At 39.8% G+C, this 24,801-nt stretch overlaps 3 protein-coding genes across 8 annotated transcripts; all 3 read left to right on the top strand.

Annotated features, from left to right (window-relative positions):
- Positions 1 to 373: 373 nt before the first annotated feature.
- Positions 374 to 8,422, top strand: LOC148677269 (extracellular calcium-sensing receptor-like). 5 transcript variants are annotated; one of them, XM_088619677.1, is made up of 8 exons: positions 374 to 504; positions 1,112 to 1,353; positions 3,595 to 3,754; positions 3,932 to 4,199; positions 4,465 to 5,295; positions 5,522 to 5,743; positions 6,032 to 6,155; positions 7,006 to 8,422. In XM_088619677.1, the coding sequence occupies exons 2-8, from the start codon at positions 1,341 to 1,343 to the stop codon at positions 7,917 to 7,919; spliced, it is 2,532 nt and encodes an 843-aa protein (XP_088475803.1). In that variant the 5' UTR covers positions 374 to 504; positions 1,112 to 1,340; the 3' UTR covers positions 7,920 to 8,422. The 5 variants fall into 5 exon arrangements, with proteins under 5 accessions (XP_088475803.1, XP_088475807.1, XP_088475816.1 ...); XM_088619681.1 differs by having other exon boundaries at positions 1,112 to 1,259; XM_088619690.1 differs by having other exon boundaries at positions 1,112 to 1,259; positions 3,700 to 3,754.
- Positions 8,423 to 8,549: 127 nt separating this feature from the next.
- Positions 8,550 to 15,229, top strand: LOC148677270 (extracellular calcium-sensing receptor-like). 2 transcript variants are annotated; one of them, XM_088619704.1, is made up of 6 exons: positions 8,550 to 10,231; positions 10,404 to 10,671; positions 11,103 to 11,933; positions 12,180 to 12,401; positions 12,690 to 12,813; positions 13,550 to 15,229. In XM_088619704.1, exons 1-6 carry the CDS (start codon positions 10,023 to 10,025, stop codon positions 14,461 to 14,463), a joined length of 2,568 nt encoding a protein of 855 aa, XP_088475830.1. In that variant the 5' UTR covers positions 8,550 to 10,022; the 3' UTR covers positions 14,464 to 15,229. The 2 variants fall into 2 exon arrangements, with proteins under 2 accessions (XP_088475830.1, XP_088475833.1); XM_088619707.1 differs by having other exon boundaries at positions 10,404 to 10,539.
- Positions 15,230 to 19,704: 4,475 nt separating this feature from the next.
- Positions 19,705 to 24,758, top strand: LOC148677271 (extracellular calcium-sensing receptor-like). Its single transcript, XM_088619737.1, has 6 exons — positions 19,705 to 20,103; positions 20,278 to 20,545; positions 20,929 to 21,759; positions 21,956 to 22,177; positions 22,459 to 22,582; positions 23,203 to 24,758. Exons 1-6 carry the CDS (start codon positions 19,895 to 19,897, stop codon positions 24,114 to 24,116), a joined length of 2,568 nt encoding a protein of 855 aa, XP_088475863.1. The 5' UTR covers positions 19,705 to 19,894; the 3' UTR covers positions 24,117 to 24,758.
- Positions 24,759 to 24,801: the final 43 nt, after the last annotated feature.

The following is a 24,801-nucleotide window of genomic DNA, read 5'->3' on the forward strand; positions in this document are numbered from 1 at the left end:
GCGCAACAACCATCCATCCATTTTCAACCACTTCATCCCATTCAGGGTCACCTATCCCAGCAAACAACAGGCACAAGGCAGGGTACAACCTGGACAGGATGCCAGTCCATCACATGGCAAACACACAGACATACCTGTACACACACCATTTTTTTACAGAAGCCAGTTAACCTATCTGTATGTCTTTGTGCTGGGGGAGGAAACCTACACAAACACGAGGAGAATATACGCATAATAATAATACTTTTAATTATAAAGCACCTTTCTGATCCCAAGGATGCTGAACATTATGAAAAAGACAAAACAAAAAAGTACAATAAAAAATAAGAGAAGAAAAACGTAATCAACAGCATACTGTATGTGCTTTTGCAGATGTAGGCAATCAGATGTAGACCTTGGTGAAAAGGAAAGTTTTAAGGTTTGGATTTGAAGAGAGTCAAAGATGTCGTCTCTCTTAGTGTCTGAGGAGGGTCATTCCACAACCCTGGAGCAGCAACAGAGAAGGTACGGTCACCACAAGTCCGAAACTTAGTCACCAAAAGTCCCTGATTTAGTCCCAGGTACAGTGAGCAGTGAACCGGCTTCCACTGACCAGAGCCTATGAGAGGGAATGTAAACATAGAGGAGGTCGGAGATGTATGATGAAACCAGATTTTTGAGAGTCTTGAAAGTAACAAAATCTTATATTGAATACATGACTTCATAGGCAACCAATGCAGAGACTTCAGTGTAGAAGTGATATACTCCCAGGGTGTGGTGTGAGTAAGTAGTCTGGCTGCAGAGTTCTGAACGTATTACAAGTTGTTGAGAAGTGAGGATGGGAGCCCATAGATAAAGAGTTGGAGAAATCAGGCCTTGATGTTATAAATGCATGAACCAGGCACTCAGCATCAGACATTGATAACAATTACCTAAGATGAAAAGAAGATGTCTTCAGCACATTCTTCACACAAGGCTCAGAAGACAGGAGAGGATCAAGTGTGACTCCCAGATTCCTGAATGTGGCTGATGTGTGAATGGTGAAGCCATCAGCCATTACTGCAAAGCCCTTGAGTATTTCCAGCTGTGATTTGCTACCTGCCCGTATAATTTGTGTTTTGTCAATATTTAGCTTCAGGGAATTGGATGTCGACCAAGCAAACAAGAGACAAGTGATGGAGGGGGGAGACCAGAGGGGATAGAAGTTTTAACATCAATCTGAGCATCAGCTGTAGAACAGTGAAACTGAAGACCATGTTTGCGTATCATTTGGCCGAGAGGTAGCATATCAATAATAAAAGCAAAGGACCAAAAACTGAACCCTGAGGCACACCGTAATTGACTGGGGTCATGGGGGATTCATGAGGGCCAAGGGTGATAAAATGCTTCCTGTCAGTCAGATAAAAGCAAAACCAGTTAAAGATAGTACCACTGATAGACAAACAAATGTCTGCAATCAATTTAGCAACATAGAATGTTTAATATGTAAAATATTCATAACCCTGACTAGAGCAGTCTTAACGCTATGATTTGAGCAAAAACCAGACTGAAATGGCTCAAAAGAGTCATTAGCTATCATACGAGCCTGTAATTGATGTGCAGCCACATGTTCTAAAACCTTAGATAGAAATGGTAAATTAGAAATTGGTCTGCAGTTCATTATTACATCAGAATCCAAGACACACAAAGTCCACGCAGACAACACCCCCAGATTGATCCCATGGCTCTGTTAGGTTGATTCACAACTGAGAAGTGCAGGAACCCTATGCGGGTTCCAAGGTCAGGGTCAAGAGGTGAGCGAAAGTCCAAAGCAAGAAGACAATTTTAGTAACAAGTGCCAGAAACACACTCCAAAAGCCAAGGTCAGGAAACATGCCCAAATCCAAAAGTCAGGCAAGGAGTCCAGGAAGAATTCAGCAAAGGTTAGATCAAGGGCTCAAAGAGTTGAAAACAATACTGAGTAAAGTTTGAATGAAGAGCAGGGCTTAAATAAGTTTGGAGAGGGGAGGCATGGTGAAGTGGGGACACTGAGCAAGCAGGGCTTGGCTTCTGCCGTCTGCTTGATCTACCTCTGCTACACAGATGAAGAAGGCACTAGAGGCTGGGGTGCCTTCTGGTGGCAGGATACTGGAACTGTAACAGACTCCAGCACTGCAAGGCAACAATGCTAAGCACAGCTCCACCATGCCAGCCAGTCCTGGTTTACATGGGACAAAATGGCATTCAGGCAACTACATCAGTGCATGAAGGAACATTTAGTAATGGCATTGCCAATATAACAATACTTAAAAGGGTCATTTTTCAATGGCCAAACAGAATTTAAATCTGTTTTGCACAACACAACTCACCAAGTGCGTGATGACCAGTTTGAGGCATAAAAAGACTCACTGCATGGTTAAGGTTCGAAACAGGTTTCAATTCTTGGAACAGCATTAACGTGTGTGCTAGAGAAACAGGCAATCATGTTGGTCCAGGCAGGATTCTCACTTTGACATGGTGTATGATAATTGTGCACTCACGAGAATCATTCCCAACAAGCTGGGAGTTAATAGCCAAAGGTTTTTTCAAGAACACATTTTGCCATGCAGGTAAAAGCCTGTTGCAAGTATAAAGAGTATCACTGCAACCTGTGAGGTTTAACTGTGATGTGGAAATTGTGAATAATTACAAAAGCTTCAATGCACTCGGTACAGCCAAGTCTCAGAGTCAATCTGTAGAGAGGATCTCTAATTCAAAGTAATAAGAGTAGTGACAATAAATTGTAGTCAAGTGGCACATGAGTTAAATATTGCAGCATTTTTGCATCATAGTAACTGTAATGACAGTGAGTATCTCACCCATTTGGAGTTATTTGATTAAAGGTATTTTTAAGAAGATGACCATCATATTATTGCTGAGATTATAATGACCCTGAGAGCAACATATCCTAATATTTATAAGTAATTATCTAGCTGCATATTATATTTTGCATAGTTTACAAAAATCTTTATTAAATGCTAAATTATATATGTGTGTGCAAAAAACTAAGCGATAACCCAATATGCAGCAAACCAAGTGTCACGTAAGGGTTTTCAGAGACAAACAGTGAATGTGTGCACTGGAACATTAATACTGGAGGCTTTGAAGCTCAGACTCAGTTTAAGTGTTGAAATCATTTCGTTTGCAATCAAAATACTCTAAGGAGAAAATGGACAGTGCATGCTGGTGATATTGAGAATTGCATTGTAGAGTGTTTAAAAGGATGCAATTATTTTCAGAATAAGCCTAAGGCGTCTTGCATATAAAAAAATGTTTTTGAATTTATTTCTGGTCGAATGAAAGCAAAACAATATTGTGTTAACACCGTCTGTAGGCAGCTGTTGTTTCTCCTTAAGGTGAGACGCAGTTCACGTTAATATAGCAGGTCGCACATTTCCGAAACGCGATTACCTCTCGGGATATGTGGACTTGATTATTTTGTTCTTTGCATCCCTTTGACAGGCCATGGGGAATTTGGTTCATTGCATAAAAGGAAAATAGACCGTTGTATTATATTATTATAATACTCTTACACGTTACACATCATTATGAATAAGTCGATCCTATATTTATTAATGCTATGTTCCTCTTTTCAAGTCAACGGTGATTTGACCTGCAGGATGCTAGAACATTTTGGAACAACAGGATTATTCAAAAACGGGCAGTTACTGATCGGTGGTGTTTTCCCTGTATTTACTAAAGAGGAAAACGTTTACGTGTCGTTTGAAACTCGGCCACAGCAAGCGAAGTGTGTTGGGTAAGTTGTTGTACCTCCTGCAGTTATCAGAACATTAAGTTTTCAATTTGAACGTACAGTAGGTTCAGTAACAGGTGGGTTAAAAAACAATCACGCACTGTACAATGGGGATGAGTCAAATGTTTTAAGGGAAGAGTAATTTTCATGTAAGCTTGTGATATCAAAATGTTTTAATAGGTTTGATCTGCGTGCTTTTCGATGGACCCAGGCGATGATTTTTACCATAGAGGAGATTAATAAGGACAACAGTTTGCTTCCCAACATCACTTTGGGCTATCGAGTCCTCGACAACTGCGCCTCGTCAACTCTAACTGTAAGAGCGGCTCTCGCAATACTAAACGGACTAGAGGCTTCTAACTCTATATGTCCCTCTTCAACCCCTGCGGTTGTAACTTCTAATTCTGTAGATATCTCTCGAGTGGTGGGACCCTTCGGCATTCCCTTGGTAAATATATCTATATTTTTTCTAATATCTACATTTACGTCAACGTTGCTACAGCGTTCCTGTGAAAAAAATAAAGGAAATAAGTTAAACATTTTCTTTATCATCGCGAAATCAGTTTTCTTACTGATTGTTTTTTTTAGCACATACAGTACACCTGTTCAGTCGTAGTTTAAATAGAAATGCACTTGCACTAAACATGAACTGAAATTCTGTTTTGTACAAGCACCGAAAAAAAAAACTAATGTGACGGTTTGTATTTCAACAGGTAAGCTACACTTCAACATGTACGTGCCTCAGCAATAAAAAAGAGTTTCCTACATTTTCACGCACAATTCCAAGTGATTCACATCAAGCCAAATTTCTTGCTCTCCTTGTTAAGAGATTCGGATGGACGTGGATCGGAGCTATCCATTCCGACAATTCTTATGGCAAATTCGGGGTTCAATCTTTCACGAAGGAAGTGGTAAAATACGGAGTTTGCATTGACTTCACTGAAAACATTCTCAGCACCTACTCAAGAACAAAAATACTTCAACTAGTGGACATCATTAAAAAATCAACGGTAAAAGTCATATTAGCATTTGCTTCAGAGCGTGACCTGTACCCTTTAATGCAAGAGATCGTCAGGCAAAACATAACAGGTATACAGTGGATCGCAAGTGAAGACTGGGTAACAGCAGCAAGACCCTCAACTCAAGAAATATTTAAGTCTTTTGGTGGTACAATTGGACTTGCAACTCGCAAAATGGCAATTCCGAAGTTCAAAGATTTTCTGTTCAAAATACGTCCGTCTCTTGATTCTGCAAACACCTTAAATAATGCATTCTGGGAATATATCTTCGGGTGCAGTTTAAATTTGACAGAGGAATCCTTCAAACAAAATGTTTCAGAAACCAAGTCAAAGATATGCACAGGAAAAGAGAGACTGGATGAAATAGAAAACGCTTTCTTTGATGTCACACAGCTAAGATTGGCATATAACGTATACAAAGCAGTGTATGCCATCGTGCATGCACTTCATGACTTACTGTTCTGTGCAAAAGAAAAAAGTACAACTGTACTGTGTGGAGATGTTTCAAGAATAGAGCCCTGGCAGGTGAGTAAAACACTGCAAGTCAAATAAATGGCTGCATATCATCAACACACAAGAGAGAGAAGATGTAGAGGTATTTATTCATTATTTCAGAGACATGCTTTGAAGCTGAACATATAGATTTCAGATACTACAGCTTGTAATGTTGACTAAACGTTGATATGTAAACATCTTCAACACAATAATAAAGTGCTGCATAAATTAACATGAGATGTTTATCCAATACAAGGTCACAAAACATCTAAAAAGAGTCAACTTTGTGAACCGTTTTGGAGAAGCTGTGTACTTTGATGAGAACGGAGATCCTCCTGCTGCCTATGACATTATAAACTGGCAACTCAACAAAGGAGTGGTCAGCCATGTGACAGTGGGTCACTTTGATACATCACCAGATGGAGGCAGTCAGCTAGTGATTGATGAGGACAGTATTGTCTGGAGCACTGGGAGAAAGGTAAGGATTTAATTTGATTATTGTTAAGGCAGAAAGTGGTGTATGTTTCTTTTATTAACTGAAATGTGATTAGATCCATGTCATAGAATGACAGGAAACGTAACATCAAATAAAGTGTATTGATAAACATGAGGACAATATTTACAGTATATACTTCCGACGCTTTGAATACAGAACATGTTGAAGCGATCCTCTCAATTCACAGAAAAAATAAAATCAATGATAGTATCAACAAATATTCTGTTAATACAAGCAATACTGATTCTGTAATGATTTTTCTTTCTGTAGGTTCCAGCAGGAGTGTGTTCTGAGAGCTGCCCCCCAGGCACAAGAAGAGCAGCCAGGAAAGGCCAGCCCATCTGCTGCTTCGATTGCATTCCTTGTGCTGATGGTACCATAGCAAACACCACAGGTATGAACTTACAATCAATTTCATTTACTGAAAGGGATAAAGAGAACTCATGGAAGTCATATTATATTATGTTGCTTTTTCAAAAACTAAATTGATCTGATCTCCAAGATAATCATCCACCTGTAAATATGCTCACATTTTAATTTTTCTAAATGGCACAAATGAAACAGCATAATAAACCTGCCATAAAATCAATGTTTTGACTGTGCAGTGAGAACTGGGATACTTCTGAAAACTTATGAACTTTGAAAAGCCGTGTAGAGTTTCTTTTCTAATGGAAGTGTATTTTCCTTTCTTCCCACAAGCACAGTATTGAGTTTATTGTTAAACTGGCGTCCTACAGTACATACTGTATTGTAGTGAGACATGAGCGTGACCATTTTTAGTGGAAGGAATATTGAAGAACTATAATGTATTGTGATTGTTAAAGATGTAGGTGGAAATTCATCTGTATGGTAATGAACTTAATTAGGATCTAAAGTCTTTGTGCCACATTTAAGTTCACTCTAGATATATTGTAGCACAGGATCAGATTTACATGATATCTTACTGTAAGTGATACAGATTGAAAATATGAAAAGGGAAATGTTAAAGAAGAGTATCAAAATGACACCAACATAAAATAGCTGTAAATTATTAGGGTTAAAACTGAATGTTTCATGGCATTTTTTCTCATTTCATTTTAAAATGTCATTATTCAAACATGATTGGTATGATATGGATAACTTTTTAAAATCTAATGGAATCATTATGAATAATAATTTTATACAAAAACAGTATTTTCACATAAAACAGTTTTCTGTTATTTTCTGAAAAGTGACACCACTAATTTTCTCTTAATTCTCTTCAGGTGCAGCTGAGTGCATTAACTGTCCACAGGACTACTGGTCTAATGATGGAAAAGAAAGCTGTATCCTCAGAGACATTGAATATTTTTCCTACTATGATGCAATGGGAATCACATTCACTACTGTGTCATTGTTTGGACTCTGCTTGACAGTAGCCACTATTTCAGTCTTCTTTTCCTTCAGAAGCACACCCATTGTAAAAGCCAACAACTCTGAGCTCAGCTCTCTCCTGCTGTTCTCTCTGCTGCTGTGTTTTCTCTGCCCTCTTACCTTCATTGGGCAGCCAACAGCCTGGTCCTGTATGTTGCGTCACACAGCCTTCGGAATCACATTTGCACTTTGTATTTCCTGTGTGTTGGGAAAAACAATAGTTGTTGTAACAGCTTTCAGAGCCACTCTTCCCAACGACAACATGGCAAAAAAGTTTGGACCAGTTCAGCAGAGGATCATAGTTTGTTCTTGCACAGCTGTGCAGGTTGTAATCTGTGTGCTGTGGCTTAGTTTGAAACCTCCCTTTCCTGACAAAAATTTTAAACTCAGTAATAAAAAGATCATTTTAGAATGTAACACAGGATCAGAAATTGCATTTTATGCAGTACTGGGCTATATAGGCCTGCTTGCAGCTACTTGTTTGGTGCTGGCTTTCTTAGCCAGGAAACTGCCTGATAATTTCAATGAGGCCAAGCTGATTACTTTCAGCATGCTCATCTTCTGTGCAGTTTGGGTCACCTTCATCCCAGCGTATGTCAGCTCACCTGGAAAATACACTGTTGCAGTTGAAATATTTGCAATTTTCTCTTCAACGTTTGGTCTGCTCCTTTGCATTTTTGCTCCTAAGTGCTACATCATTTTGCTTAAACCTGAGAAAAACACTAAGAAGCACATTATGGGAAAAATTCCATCCAAACGACTATAATTTCTCTGTAAATGTCAGGTGGCTTTATTTTCTTTCTTTAAAAAGTCTTTAAAATGCTTACAACAGACAGAATTATACTTTAAAAAAACAGACACATTGCACACCCTTTAAATATCAAACAAATCTTATTTAATCAATTAACCAAGATTTAAGTCAGTTACCCCAGGTATTGTTTTTTGACAGTGACTGTACAGTAGGTAAAATATCAGCCACTACTGGTAGCAGAACTGTACCTGCTGAAAATTCTTACACTGGTGTGCTGCAGTCTCAGTGCTTTAATTATACATACACTGACAACAAATACACATTTCCTTCCCTGCACTTGTGCCTTTCTCAGTCTGTACCTGCTTTCAGTGATGCTACATTGTGTATACAGTATACAGTAAGTCATAAATGAGAAAAATCTTTTTACAAATAGTTAAAAATAAACATAATTTCTGTTTTGCTTCAAGCACTTAAGATTCTACGCTTGTGTATATTAAAATAAATTTAATTTTAATCAAGGCAGTATTGTACATTTTCTCTTGAGACAATCTTGTTCTTTTAATTTGGTCTTGTAGAGATCTGTACCTGTTTCAGTCTCATATCATATTGTTTATATTTGCTTCAAGTCTAAAAGGATATAAAATACCACAAATATATATATTTTAAAGTATCTGAAATAAATGGCAGCATGGTGACACAGTTGTTAGTACTGCTGCCTGGCAGTGCTGGGGTCCTGGGTTCAATTCCAGACTTGGGGTACTGTCTGTGTGGAGTTTGTGTGTTCTTCCTGTGCTTGAGTGAGTTTCTCTTCTCACAGGCTCTCTGCTTTCCTCCCACAGTCCCAAACCAGTAATGGTAAGTTGACTTACCATTGTGTGTGTGTTTGCCCTTTGTTCTCAGAGGAGGGGATACAGAGAAGTGGGATCATTCCCTGGTTTTATAAAGGGAAAAGGCTGGGAAAGGGAGAAAATACTGTGGGTTATTTAGTTTTTTGTGAAGCCAAACTCATGCCTGATTTGTTGGTTTGGTACAGAGTATTGAGGAATGTGATCAGTACTTCTGAATTTCTTAATCACCCAGGGCAGTTTGAAATCTGTCCAGGATGTCTGTGTTCCGTCTGCATGGCTGGTTGAGGTCATACAGCCGGCTGGGGTGTGTCAGTGCGTCTGGTGCGTAACACAGGAGCAATCAGTGTCCAGGTCAGTGAAGGTACAGTATGATCCGGCACACTGCTGCCCTGAGCTAAGCTGTTTGAGAACCTGCTTAGAGAGTCCCCTCAACAGGTCTGTCCTCAAGCCCAATGTTGTCGACATCAGTGTCATGGCTGCACCTGTGTGAGGTAACCAGTGTGTGGTGCAGAGATCACTGTCCAAATATACAGTATGGGTGTTTTCCCTAGTGCTGGTGAAAGCTGCTAGTGGACCTGCTCATGGATTGGTCTCCATGCAGCAGTGTGTTTCCCTGCCTCTGGAAGTGGGTCCCCCCTCCTGGCCTCCTACCTGCCTCTCCTTCCTGAATGACAAGCCTGCATGTACAGTACCTGAAAAGGGCAATTAAAAAAGCGAGCTGCGCTTCCAGTCTTCTGTCTTTCTTAATTCACTGCTACCTGTGCAGAGTGAAGTCAAGGCTCATCGCTACACTGTCATCGGAAAAATGGGATTCTCATTGCCACCTCCTGAAGCAAGACGGGACGCGGCCGCGAACAAGAGATGAAAATTGCAGCTTTCTAGCAGTAAACACACCGAAGAAGGAAACCAGGGGAATCGCTGCAATAATGAAAGAATTATGGAGCTTAATCCCTTGTTATAATGTTTCGATTAGCTCCTGGGAAAGCTTGCAAATCAAAATGTTGTATTTCTATTTATTTACCAGTGGAACGAGTGGAAAACTGTTCTATAACAGCTCTTGTTTCTTTATAGAGTTTACCATAGTTCAAGGGGTTTTACATGCGCCAGAAGCGCTTACCCCTTGGGATATACTGTAAGGACGTCTTTATTTTGCACCGTGCATCGTTCTCACAACCACCGCGGGGAATGTCCTTGCACATATAAAGAAAGGATTAGAGACCAGCTGTATTTCATTGTTTTATCATGCTCTTACAAGTTCGCCCACATCATTATGAATAAGTCGATCCTATTGTTTTCCATGCTACGTTTCTCTTTTCAACTGAACGATGATTTGACATGCAAGACGCTAGAACATTTTGGAATGCCATTATTGTTCAAAGACGGGCATTTAGTGATCAGTGGTGTTTTTCCTGTACTTACTAAAGAGGAAAGCATTTATATCTCTTTTGAAACCCAGCCACAGCAACCGAAATGTGTTGGGTAAGTTATTGTAACTCTTAAATTTTCGCAAAATAAATTTGTAGTTTCTGAATAGTTAAATAACAGGTGTGTCGAAAACATTCATACTGTATACTGAACAACACGGCTTACAGAGATGTACTTAACGCAAAGGTAATTTACCTGTATGATTTCGGTATTAATGTTTTAACAGGTTTGATCTACGTGCGTTTCGATGGACCCAGGCGATGATTTTTACCATAGAGGAGATCAACAAGGACAACAGTTTGCTTCCCAACATCACTTTGGGCTATCGAGTCCTCGACAACTGCGCCTCGTCAACTCTAACTGTAAGAGCGGCTCTCGCAATACTAAACGGACTAGAGGCTTCTAACTCTACATGTTCCTCTTCAACCCCTGCGGTTGTAACGTCTAGTTCCGTAGATATCTCTCGAGTGCTGGGACCCTTCGGCATTACTTTGGTAAAGGTTTCTAATATAAGTGTAGTAGATGTTTTTTTTTTACATTCACGTCAGCATGTGACACAGCGTTGGTCTGCTTGAAACCTTTTTTAAAGCAATACCAAATTTGTAAACTCACATTGAAGTTTATAGCTCAATCTGAAATCTTTTAAAAAGTGTTTAAAAAGGGACCATAAAATTTCCGCATTTATCTCACAATCTCTGTGACATTTCCCTTACACAGTAATAATCTTCCAAACAATGAAAATCGTCCAAAATAATTGTACCATTTTTATCATCTCAAAATTGTTTTCTAACAGCTGCTAAAAAGATTACGCTTTTTAGCCGTAATTTAAATGTATAAAATATACTCGCACAAATCATCTGAAATTCTTTTGAGCACTGAATTAAGTAACAGGAATTAATTAACGTGAATGTTTGTATTTCAACAGGTAAGCTACACTTCAACATGTACGTGCCTCAGCAATAAAAAAGAGTTTCCGACATTTTCACGCACAATTCCAAGTGATTCACATCAAGCCAAATTTCTTGCTCTCCTTGTTAAGAGATTCGGATGGACTTGGATCGGAGCTATCCAGGCCGGGAATGAGTACGGTATATTTGGGGTTCAGTCTTTCACTAAGGAAGTGGTAAAATACGGAGTTTGCATTGCCTTCACTGAAAACATTCTCAGCACCTACTCGAGATCAAAAATACTTCAATTAGTAGACATCATTAAAAAATCAACGGTGAAAGTCATATTAGCATTTGCTTCAGAGCGTGACCTGTACCCTTTAATGCAAGAGATCGTCAGGCAAAACATAACAGGTATACAGTGGATCGCAAGTGAAGACTGGGTAACAGCAGCGAGACCCTCAACTGAAGAAATATTTAAGTCTTTTGGTGGCACAATTGGACTTGCAACTCGCAAAATGGCAATTCCGGAGTTCAAAGATTTTCTCCTTAATATTCGACCGTCCTTCGATCCCGCAAACACCTTATATAATGTATTCTGGGAAAACATCTTCGGGTGTACTTTATACTTGACAGAGGAATCCTTCAAACAAAATGTTTCAGAAACCAAGTCAAAGATATGCACAGGAAAAGAGAGACTGGATGAAATAGAAAACGCTTTCTTTGATGTCACACAGCTAAGATTGGCATATAACGTATACAAAGCAGTGTATGCCATAGTGCATGCACTTCATGACTTACTGTTCTGTGCAAAAGAAAAAAGTACAACTGTACTGTGTGGAGATGTTTCAAGAATAGAGCCCTGGCAGGTGAGTAAAATACTGCAAGTCAATAAATGGCTCCATGTCTGCATTTCATCAATATAAGAGAGACATGAACATGTAGATCTATCTATTCATTATTTCAGAGACATTCTTCCCATGTAGTTTTAAAGCTCAACATATAGATTTCAGATACTACAGCTTGAAAAGTTGTCAAAACGGTGATATGTAAACCTCTTCAACACAATAATAAATTGCTGCATAAATTAACTTGAGATGTTTATCCAATACAAGGTCACAAAACATCTAAAAAAAGTCAACTTTGTGAACCGTTTTGGAGAAGCTGTGTACTTTGATGAGAACGGAGATCCCCCTGCTGCCTATGACATTATAAACTGGCAACTCAACAAAGGAGTGGTCAGCCATGTGACAGTGGGTCACTTTGATACAGCACCAGATGGAGGCAGTCAGCTAGTGATTGATGGGGACAGTATTGTCTGGAGCACTGGGGAAGAGGTAAGATATTTATTTAATTTTTATTAAGTGCTGTGTTTATTTCATCTAAAATGGGATTAGAAACAGTTCTGAGACTGACAAAAACCATGTCACATCATATACAGTGTATTGAAAAGATGAGGACAAAACATTGGAAGTCAGCTCTAAATATTGAATAAACATTGCATTTTTGAGTTATCCTCTCAATTCACAGAAACTTCTGAAATAAATGACAGTTTCAACAATGCTTCTGTCTGCCCAATCTTAAAACAAGCAGAAGTGATACTTTGACAGTTTTTATCTCTTCAGGTTCCCAAAGGAGTGTGTTCTGAGAGCTGCCCACCAGGCACAAGAAAAGCAGCCAGGAAAGGCCAGCCCATCTGCTGCTTCGATTGCATTCCTTGTGCTGATGGTACCATAGCAAATACCACAGGTATGAACTTACAATCTATTACATGTAAAGTATCACCCCAAGATAACAATACAGCTGTAAATGTAAAGCATAATAAAACTGCTATAAATCTATTTCATGGCTTGGTACAATGCCTATGAACTTTGGAAAACGTGTTGAGTTTTGTTCAGTTGGAAGTGCATTTTCCTTTCCTTCGACAAGGACAGTAATAAGATATTGGAAAAGAAGGATCCCATCAAATTTAAGTGGGCCATGCTCATAATCATTTTTTTTTTGTGGAATGAAGATTGAACAACTAAAATACTAAAATATATTGTGATAGTGAGCAATGAAGGTGGACAGTCATCTGTATCTTAATGAAGAAGAAATTAATTAGGATCTGAAGGCTTGGTGCCAAATATGAGTTTCCTCCTGGTATGTTATAACACAGAATCAGAATTATCCCATGTCTTACTGTAAGTGATGCTGATTGGAAATACTAAAGGGAAGTTTTATACAAGAATATGAAAATGATAGCAATATAAAATAGCTGTGAATTGTGAGGCTTAAAACTGAATGTTTCATGGCATTTGTTTCACATTTCAGTATCTTTACTTAAAATGTCATTATTGAAACTATAACTGGTATTAAATAGATATGTTTTAATGAAATAATTTAAATTAATAATATTATACAAAAATATATACAAAAAAATGTTCACATAAAACTATTATTTTCTGAAAACTGACACCACTAATTTCCCCTCAATTCTCTTCAGGTGCAGCTGAGTGTGTGGAATGTCCACAGGACTACTGGTCTAATGATGGAAAAGACAGCTGCATCCTCAGAGACATTGAGTTTCTTTCCTACTATGATGCAATGGGAATCACACTCACTACTGTGTCATTGTTTGGACTCTGCTTGACAGTAGCCACTATTTCAGTCTTCTTTTCCTTCAGAAGCACACCCATTGTAAAAGCCAACAACTCTGAGCTCAGCTCTCTCCTGCTGTTCTCTCTGCTGCTGTGTTTTCTCTGCCCTCTTACCTTCATTGGGCAGCCAACAGCCTGGTCCTGTATGTTGCGTCACACAGCCTTTGGAATCACATTTGCACTTTGTACTTCCTGTGTGTTGGGAAAAACAATAGTTGTTGTAACAGCTTTCAGAGCCACTCTTCCCAACGACAACATGACAAAAAACTTTGGACCAGTTCAGCAGAGGATCATAGTTTGTTCTTGTACAGCTGTGCAGGTTATAATCTGTGTCCTGTGGCTTAGTTTGAAACCTCCCTTCCCTGACAAAAATTTTAAACTCAGTAATAAAAAGATCATTTTAGAATGTAACACAGGATCAGAAATTGCATGTTATGCAGTACTGGGCTATATAGGCCTGCTTGCAGCTACTTGTTTGGTGCTAGCTTTCTTAGCCAGGAAACTGCCTGATAATTTCAATGAGGCCAAGCTGATAACTTTCAGCATGCTCATCTTCTGTGCAGTTTGGGTCACCTTCATCCCAGCGTATGTCAGCTCACCTGGAAAATACACAGTTGCAGTTGAGATTTTTGCAATTTTGTCTTCAACGTTTGGTCTGCTTCTTTGCATATTTGCTCCTAAGTGCTACTTAATTTTGCTTAAACCTGAGAAAAACACTAGAAAACACATTATGGGGAAAATCCCATCTAAACGACTATGATTTGTCTTTAAAATTGTGGTGGTTAAGGTGGCTTAATCTCAATCAAAACAAATCTTACTGTAAGTACACCCATGAAAGAATGTGGATTTCTATTCTATTGACCAGATTAAACAAGAATTAAGTCATTTTCTCCTCGTGTGATTATTTGCTAGTAAATGGAGGTCATATTATCAGCTTCTACTGGCAGCAGATCTGTAACTGCTTGTAATTCTTACACTGGTGCGCTGCAGTCTCAGTGCTTTAATTATACTGTACATACTGTACACTGACAACAAATATACATTTCCTTCATTGCACTCATGTAAAACAGAAGTGATGTGTCCACCAGAGCTGTCAGTCTTTTTCTTAAATACTAATTCTACATCAGTTTTTCTCATCTTACATGTATTTATGTTTTTGCTACATGCAGGTAACATTCTACACTTCCTTACACCATTCTACACCATGGGTGGTGCGATGGCTCTTTGGCTAAGGATCTGCGCCTGTGGCTGGCAAGTTGCCAGTTCATATCCTGTGGCCATCGGAGGAATCCTACTCCGTTGGGTGCCTGAGCAAGGCCCATAACCCCAACTGCTCCAGGGGCGCTGTATAAATGGCTGACCCTGCGTTCTGCCCCCAAGCTTCTCCCTCCCTGTCTGTGTGTCTCATGCAGAGCAAGCTGGGGCATGCGAAAAGACAAATTCCTAATGCAAGAAATTGTATATGGCCAAAAAAGTGATCCTATGTTACATCAAATGAATTTAAATTTAATAAAGGCATCATTGTACTTTTTTTTCTTGAGACAATCTTGATTTAATACGTTGGTCCTTTAGAGATCTGTACCTGTTTCAGTGTTATACTATATCGTTAATAGATGCTTCAAGTCTGGAAAGATATTAAATTCCCACAAATATTTTTTTAAAAATAATCTCAAATAAAGAGCAGTATAGTAACGTAGTCATTAGCATTGCTGTCTGGCAGGGCTTCAATTCCAGATCTGGAGTGCTACCTGTGTGTGGTGTGTGTGTTTGTCCAGTAGTGGACTGGAGTGGAGTTCGTCCAGGGTATACCCTGCCCTGTGTCCAGGATGTACCATGTTCCCTGGCAACCCTGAAATGGTAGACACAGTTAGAAAATGGATACATTGAATATCAAAAAGTACGTTGGCTACTGTAGTTTCATCGGGTGAAACAGTCATTTTTCAGATAATTGTCCATTAGCCAGTCTGAGATTTTATGTGGCAAAGGGAAAACTGTGAGCTGTAAACTTCCAGAAGAAACACACTCTGAAAAGATTGTGGAGCTTATTTCTCCTTGGTCTGTATTTTGTGTCTGTTTCCATTTGTGTCTGTTTCCATTATATTCTACTATATTACCTTTTATTCATCTCTGCAGAACCACTATATGCTTGAACACTCATCTATACCTCTGACTTAGTTACCAATCAAAACTTTGCAAGGAAAGCTCCACTGTCATTGGCAGCAGCATTAGGAAAGAGCCTGGAGATGACTTACAGGCTCACTGAGCTTTGCAGCGCTTTTCATTACAGCAGAGTGTGCTAGTCACAGAGCAGGTAAAATTTAAGATGGCAAAGAGAACAGAAATCCTCTGGATTCAGACTAGTGAAATGAAATAGTGGGGATCACTCCCCAGTATTACAGAGGGACAACAGTTTTAAAAGCAGAGACTGTCTTACGTTGGGACTCTCCTACGTCTGTGTGGATCTCTACACAACCCCACCACCAAGACTTTCACCTCCAGAGAGACTTTGAAATCTCAGTGCTGGAATGACTGGCCTTCCGAGTTGCAGGAGCAGAAGGGATCTGGTCTGTTGAGGGCCAGAGCACACAGTGGCTGCTGGTGACCACAATGAGGGACGCTTCTCTGATGGTTTCTGGTGGGGCTATTGAGTTCTGTGGGCTCTTCTTCCATAGAGAGTTGGACACAGGGGAGCTGGCTTTTCCCAGTCTCCATTTCCCTCTCCATGACCTTGCATGGCTCCTCCCACCGCGGTCTCCCGGCCATCACCTGCCCAGTGGCGGATTCATGGACTGTCTCAGTGCGCTCTCAGAGGGAAGGGGAAAACATCCAGCTGACTTGTCCACGCAAGACGCTGGGTAGCCTGCTCCCATTCTCGGACCATTTGGATCCTGGCTTCAGTTCCTTTGCTGTCTTTTCTGGATGGCGCATTCATGACAACAGTACCCGGCAGATTACGGGGGGAACCTCCAATCATTTCATCATTTCCAAATGATCAGGATGGCCACCTCTTGACCATCTGGAACCAGTTCACAGCACCCCTACTGTCCTCTCTGGAAAGCAAACGCCCAGGTGCATGGTCTGGTAGCTCACGGAAGGTGGGGGTCGCAGGTCTGCACACACTGCCTGACCACCTGCACGCGAGCTGTGGCACCCCTGCCCTGTGCCAGCAGTCTCTGGGCACCCATGGCAGTTGGGGGCCTCAAAATCTGTTTCTACTGGCTCCAGAGACTTCTCGGCTGGTGGGTCCGTTTTGTCTGAGGGCACCAGGATAGAACTACGCGAAGAAATCAGGGTTGAAGTGGCCTTACCAGGTTAGGGGGCTAGCAGGGCACAGTGAAGCACCAACAGCTGGCCCAGTGGGGGCATCTGCACCCGGTATGCACTGTCTCCCTCTCACTCAATCACTGTACAGGGCCCCACCCACAACCTCGAGCTTGCGGCATCAGCCTCTGACTCAGAGAGAACTGCAGGCCCAGACTTTCTCTTGTAAGTGATGCTGTCGATCTTTTGCCTGGAAGTAACAGTTCTATGTGAGGTGGGCCTGCATACAGGCTTATAGAGGGACAACGGTGTTAAATGGTGAACCTGGGGTAAAAGGAGAGAATGATGTGGTGACAACTGCTGTTTGGCAGCACAAGTGCCAAGGAGCAGCTCCTTGTCCCAGTCCATTTGATACTGGCTGCCCACGAGGGACAGCTGAACTCCAGGGATCAGATTGAAGCTTTCCACTAGGCAGTTACCTTGTAGGTGAAGGATGGTAGTGCAGGTCTTCCTGATCCCCAGAAGTTGACATACGGCAGCAAACACCCTGGACTCAAAGTTTTGTCCTGGTTGGAATGGATCTCTTGAGGAATTCAAAACCTGGAAGGAACCCTTCAATCAGGACGTCATTCATCGTCTCCACCTCTTAGTCTGGCTGAGCATAGGCTTCAGGTCAGAGTGTAAAGAGGTCCATCACTACTAGGACAAACCAGGGAGACGTAGAGTGGTGGCTCTGTGGCTAAGGATCTGCACCTGTGAATAGAAGGTAGCTGGTACAAATCATATGGCTGGTAGAGGAATCCTACTCCATTGGGCCCCTGAGCAAGGCCCTTAACCCCAACTGCTCCAGGGGTGCTGTACAATGGCTGACCCTGTGCTCTGACCCCAAGCTTCTCTCTCCCAATCTCCTTTATATTGTATGTGGCCAATAAAGAGATCTGATCTGATCTGAAACCAGTTGCCCCTCAGAGACCAGTCCTAGAAAGGGGTCCCGGGATATCAGTGGCTACCCACACAATCACTGAACTCGAAGCAAAGGTTTGGATCCTGTTTTCCAAGACTGAGGCAGTCTGAGATTTCAGAAGAAAATTGTGGTCTTGGATTGTTGTATGTTATAATTAGTACAATATGGCATTCATGCAACCAAATACCACTCTTTGTAGGACCATTTAGTAATGGCTTTGTTAATATAACAATACTTAAAGTGTTCACAATACAATGGTCAAACAGACTTTAAAGCAGTTTATGGTGCACAACACAACTCACCAAGTGGGTTATGACCAGATTTAGGCACAAGAAGAATCACTGCATCATCGGAGGTGAAGGTTGGAAAGGTTGGAGGTCTTGGAACAGCATTAACTGTGAGCTGGAGAACTGTAATGGCAGTGGATACCTCACATCCTTGGAGTTAGTTTAATTGCTGCAAGTTAATTGGAGTTGCAGCAACAAAAACTTTCATTTTTTGATTCAAAACGCATACAGTAGAACAGCTATCCTTAAAACAAGTGTTCTACCTAACAATAAGAATAAAGCCACTGCAACCTGCAGTGAAGGTGCAGCGTCCTGACTAATAATACAAGCCAGAGATTTCAGGGTGGGAACCCGTGATCACAAATCAGGACGGGGAAACGTGGAATAGTCACACATGCACAACATGTACATAAACCCCTGCCCTTTCCCCCTGGTCCCAGTAGTTCATGTCCTTGACATTTCCCCACTATCCCAGACAGGTCCCCATCTATCCCATCATGCACTCCTGATGCCAACATCACCAGCTCCATTGCTTGTCCATGCAGTGCCCTATCACCGCCTGATGAGGTACAGTATTTGTAAAGATGGCCATCATGTTTTTGAAGAGATTGTATTAACTATGAGCACAACATATCTTAGCAATTATGATCTGTACTTGATTTAGTCTCATATTTTGGTTAGTTGCTTTAGATCTGAAAGGATATTAAATACCAACAGACATTGTTAGACTCATAAATCATGTGCTGGCTACTGTAGTTGGCTCAGGTAAAACGTTCTGCATAGTAATTACTGTGTCCTTTACAGATAATCTGATGTAATAAATAGTAAAGGAAAAGGACTGGGTTCTTTAAACTTTCAGACGTTTCAGAAAACACTCTGAAAAGGCTGTGCACGTTATTTCTCCTTGGCTTCTATTTAATGTCTGTTTCTACTCTACTACGTGTACCTCTGTTCGGCTCTGCAGAGCCATCCCGAGCTTAAACACTAATCTGACACCTGCCAGTCTCACGTACCGAAAGAACTCCACATAACGCCATTAACAACTGTCAGCATTCGTGAGGTCTGACGTTTCAATCAAGAAAAACATGAGTTTACAAAAACTTAAAAACGGTGTAATCCTAAATTATATATACAGTATGTGTGTGTGTGCAAAGTATAAACGACAGCACAACATTGCTTTCTTACAATAATTTTGCAACAACCAAGCATAGAGGTTTTCAGAGAGTGAACGGGAACATTAATACTGGAGGCTATAAAGCTCAGATGTTTAAATGTTGAAATAATTTAATTTCCCATAAAATATTATTAGAGACCTTGGACAGTGCATGCTGGCGATATTGATAATATTCAGTGGGAAGTAATTATTTTTCAGTACACGCATAAGGTATCTTGTTTTTGTCGGGGTTTTTTTGGTCGAATGAGGAAAACAATATTCTGTCAAAACATTCTGTATGCAGCTGTTGTTGTTGTTGTTGTTGTTGTTGTTGAGACGCAGTTCACGGTAATAGAACAGGTTCTACAGTACATTCCCCAAACGCGATTACCTCTCGGGATATGTGGACTTGATTATTTTGTTCTGTGCATCCCTTTGACAGGCCATGGGGGATTTGGTTCAGTGCATAAAAGACAGTTACCCCTTGAATTCTATTATTTGCTCTTAAAAGTTCGCCCCCATCACTATGAGCAAGTCGATCTTAACATTTTTCATGTTATCTTTCTCTTTTCAATTGAACGCTGATTTGACCTGCAGGATGCTAGAAAAATTTGGATCGACTGGATTATTCAAAGACGGGAATTTACTGATCGCTGGTGTTTTTCCTGTATTTACTACAGAGGAAGACATTTACGTGTCGTTTAAAACGCAGCCACAAAAAGCGAAATGTGTTGGGTAAGTTATTTGTACCTCCTGCAATTTTCGGAACATAAAGCTTTGCATTTTGTACATAATTAACTAACAGGTGGGATAAAAAACATTCATATACTGTGCTACACGGCTTACATAGAAATCAGTTTAATGCAAGGGTAATTTACATGTAAGTTTATGGTGTCAATGTTTTAATAGGTTTGATCTACGTGCGTTTCGATGGACACAGGCGATGATTTTTGCCATAGAAGAGATCAACAAGGACAACAGTTTGCTTCCCAACATCACTTTGGGCTATCGAGTCCTCGACACCTGCGCCTCTCCAACTCTAACTGTAAGAGCGGCTCTCGAAATACTAAACGGAGAAGAGGCTTCTAACACTACGTGTCCCTCTTCAACCCCTGCAGTTGTAACGTCTCAATCTGTAGATATTTCTCGAGTGCTGGGACCCTTCGGCATTACTTTGGTAAAGCTTTCCAATATGTACATTTACTGTAGGTGGACATTTGCTACCGTGTTGCTGTGCTACAGATTACTACGAGATTTGCAAATTTAAATTAAAGATTGTAGTTCAGTCTAAGATCTTAAGTGTGTTAAAAGATGTGTAAATAGAGTGCATAAAACTAAAGTTGGAGGTTAATGTTTACCTTACAAAATTATTTTATAAAATTGTTTCAGAAAAACAACTGCACTGCATTCTTTGTCATCAGAAACTTGATTTCTTAGTACTGCTTTTATTTTCTTAGCAGATGCAACTGTTCAGTTGTACTTTAAATAAGTGAAATACATTTGCACTAACATTAGAATTTTTAATGATTTATCAACAATTGAATACTTGTATTTCAACAGGTAAGCTACACTTCAACATGTACGTGCCTCAGCAATAAAAAAGAGTTTCCTACATTTTCCCGCACAATTCCAAGTGATTTACATCAAGCCAAATTTCTTGCTCTCCTTGTTAAGAGATTCGGATGGACGTGGATCGGAGCTATCCAATCCGAGAATGAGTACGGTATATTTGGGGTTCAGTCTTTCACCAAGGAAGTGGTAAAATACGGAGTTTGCATTGCCTTCACTGAAAACATTCTCAGCACCTACTCAAGATCAAAAATACTTCAACTAGTGGACATCATTAAAAAATCAACGGTGAAAGTCATATTAGCATTTGCTTCAGAGCGTGACCTGTACCCTTTAATGCAAGAGATCGTCGGGCAAAACATAACAGGTATACAGTGGATCGCAAGTGAAGACTGGATAACAGCAACGAGACCCTCAACTGAAGAATTCTTCAGGTCTTTTGGTGGCACAATAGGACTTGCAACTCGCAAGATGGCGATCCCAGAGTTCAAAGATTTTCTCCTCAATATACGTCCATCCTTTGATCCCACAAACACCTTTTATAATATATTCTGGGAAAACATCTTTGGGTGTACTTTATATTTCACAGAGGACTCCAATAAACAAAATGTTTCAGAAACCAAGTCTAAGATATGCACAGAAAAAGAGAGACTGGATGAAATAGAAAACGCTTTCTTTGATGTCACACAGCTAAGATTGACATATAACGTATACAAAGCGGTGTATGCCATCGTGCATGCACTTCATGACTTACTGTACTGTGCAAAAGAAGGAAATCCAGCTGTACTGTGTGGAGATGTTTCAAGAATAGAGCCCTGGCAGGTGAGTAAAACACTGCAAGTCAAATAAGTGGCTGCAGATCATCAACACACAAGAGAGAGAAGTAACTTTTCAGCTACTGCTAAAATAGTTTTGAGATACTAAAGCTCATAAAGTCATCAAAATGTTTATATGTAAATCTGTTTAATACAAAAATAAGGTCCTGCAGAAAATAACTAAGATGTTTATCCAAAACAAGGTTACCAAACAACTAAAGAGAGTCAATTTTATTAACCGTTTTGGAGAAGCTGTGTACTTTGATGAGAACGGAGATCCTCCTGCTGCCTATGACATTATAAACTGGCAACTCAACAAAGGAGTGGTCAGCCATGTGACAGTGGGTCACTTTGATACATCACCAGATGGAGGCAGTCAGCTAGTGATTGATGAGGACAGTATTGTCTGGAGCACTGGGAGAGAGGTAAGGATTTAATTGAATTACTCTTAAGGTAAAAAGTGCTTTATGTTTCTTTTAACTAATACTGACAATAACCATCTAACATACAGTAATATACAGTTAGTTGGTAAGGGCGAGGAAAGATCTTTGGACGTCAACTGTAAATATGTAATAAATTTTACATTTTGAAGTGATCCTCAAAATTCACAGAAAATGCTGAAAAAAATTATAATATAAACAAAGCTTCTGTCTACCCAGTGTTGAAACAAGCACAAGTGATACTTCGACAATTTTTCTCTCTTTAGGTTCCCAAAGCAGTGTGTTCTGAGAGCTGCCCCCCAGGCACAAGAAGAGCAGCCAGGAAAGGCCAGCCCATCTGCTGCTTCGATTGCATTCCTTGTGCTGATGGTACCATAGCAAACACCACAGGTATGAATATACAATCTATTTCATTTACTGAAAGGGAGAAGTAGTATATTATGCAGCTTCTTGAAAAATCTAATTTGATCGTTCTCTAGATAAAAATGTAGCTGTAAATATTTTAACATTTTTCTAACTTTCACAAATGAAACATCATAATAAAAGTGCCATAAATCAGTTTATGGCTTGGCTCTATGCCTGTGAACTTTTGCTCATCTGGACGTGTATTTTTCTTTCTTCCCACAAGACCAGTATTATATGTTTATTGGTAAACAAGGATCCCTTCAACTTGTAGTGAGTCAGGATCATGATACTTTTTACTGGAAAGAATTAAAATGAATTGTGATTGTGAACATTGTAGTATCATAATATATACAAAATTTATTAGGAACTGAAGTCTTGGTGCCAGATTTGAGTATTGTAGCACAGAATAATAATTATCCAATATCTTACTGTAAGTGTTGCTGATTGGAAATATTAAAAGGGAAATGTTAAACAAGAATATCAAAATGACATCAATATGAAAAAGCCATAAGTTATTATCGTAAAAACGTAATGTTTCATTGTACTTTTCCACATTTCAATATTTTGAAAACTGACACCACTAATTCCCTCTTAATTCTCTTCAGGTGCAGCTGAGTGCATTAACTGTCCACAGGACTACTGGTCTAATGATGCAAAAGACAGCTGCATCCTCAGAGACATTGAGTTTCTTTCCTACTATGATGCAATGGGAATCACACTCACTACTGTGTCATTGTTTGGACTCTGCTTGACAGTAGCCACTATTTCAGTCTTCTTTTCCTTCAGAAGCACACCCATTGTAAAAGCCAACAACTCTGAACTCAGCTCTCTCCTGCTGTTCTCTCTGCTGCTGTGTTTTCTCTGCCCTCTTACCTTCATTGGGCAGCCAACAGCCTGGTCCTGTATGTTGCGTCACACAGCCTTCGGAATCACATTTGCACTTTGTATTTCCTGTGTGTTGGGAAAAACAATAGTTGTTGTAACAGCTTTCAGAGCCACTCTTCCCAATGACAACATGGCAAAAAACTTTGGGCCAGTTCAGCAGAGGATCATAGTTTGTTCTTGTACAGCTGTGCAGGTTGTAATCTGTGTGCTGTGGCTTAGTTTAAAACCTCCCTTCCCTGACAAGAATTTTAAACTCAGTAATAAAAAGATCATTTTAGAATGTAACACAGGATCAGAAATTGCATTTTATGCAGTACTGGGCTATATAGGCCTGCTTGCAGCTACTTGTTTGGTGCTGGCTTTCTTAGCCAGGAAACTGCCTGATAATTTCAATGAGGCCAAGCTGATTACTTTCAGCATGCTCATCTTCTGTGCAGTTTGGATCACCTTCATACCTGCATATGTCAGCTCACCTGGAAAATACACAGTTGCAGTTGAGATTTTTGCAATTTTGTCCTCAACGTTTGGTCTGCTCCTTTGCATATTTGCTCCTAAGTGCTTCATAATTTTGCTTAAACCTGAGAAAAACACTAGAAAACACATAATGGGAAAAATCCCATCCAAACGATTATGATTTGTCTTTAAAATTGTGGTGGCTTCATATTTTCAAGCCTTGTTGATGTTCACAGCAAAAATAAATACACTTTAAAAAAACAGCCATCTTGCACACCCCTTGAACACTACACAAATATGAGTTGCAACCATTTGAGACTGGAATTGTCTTCTCTTGATCATTCCCCGGGAACTGTTATTTGCAAGTTAAAAAGATATTTATTCATACACTGACAACACATATACATTTCCATCCGTGCCCTCATTCATCCCTTCTCGGTCTGTTTCTCCTTTTAATACTACTTCTTTCCTTTTACTCATTTTACAGTTGTATATAAGTCAAAAAGGATGTGTGCATCTGAATTATAAGTCATTTTCTTAAATACTAATTCAACATTACTTTTTCACATCTTTCATTTGTTATTTATGTTTTTGTTAAGTAACATTTTACACTTGTCTGCATTAAATTTCATCTATGTTTTTACCCAGTCATGAATAATGGTTTTCTGAATTTTCTTTGCTAATCTTTCTAGTTTTCATTGCATCACTATACAGTACCTTACCAGTTTTCTGTGAATACCAAAATCTAGATCAATTATATAAATTAGTTGAATCATTAGGCTTAGTCAGGTGGTTGAGGAGCACTGAACTACTGAAATATCAGATGATCGTATTGGGGTGATTATACTGTACATCATCAAGTTTTT

This window comes from Lepisosteus platostomus, chromosome 2 (assembly GCF_059453375.1).
Source record: "Lepisosteus platostomus isolate fLepPlt1 chromosome 2, fLepPlt1.hap1, whole genome shotgun sequence".
In the NCBI taxonomy this organism is placed as follows: domain Eukaryota; kingdom Metazoa; phylum Chordata; class Actinopteri; order Semionotiformes; family Lepisosteidae; genus Lepisosteus; species Lepisosteus platostomus.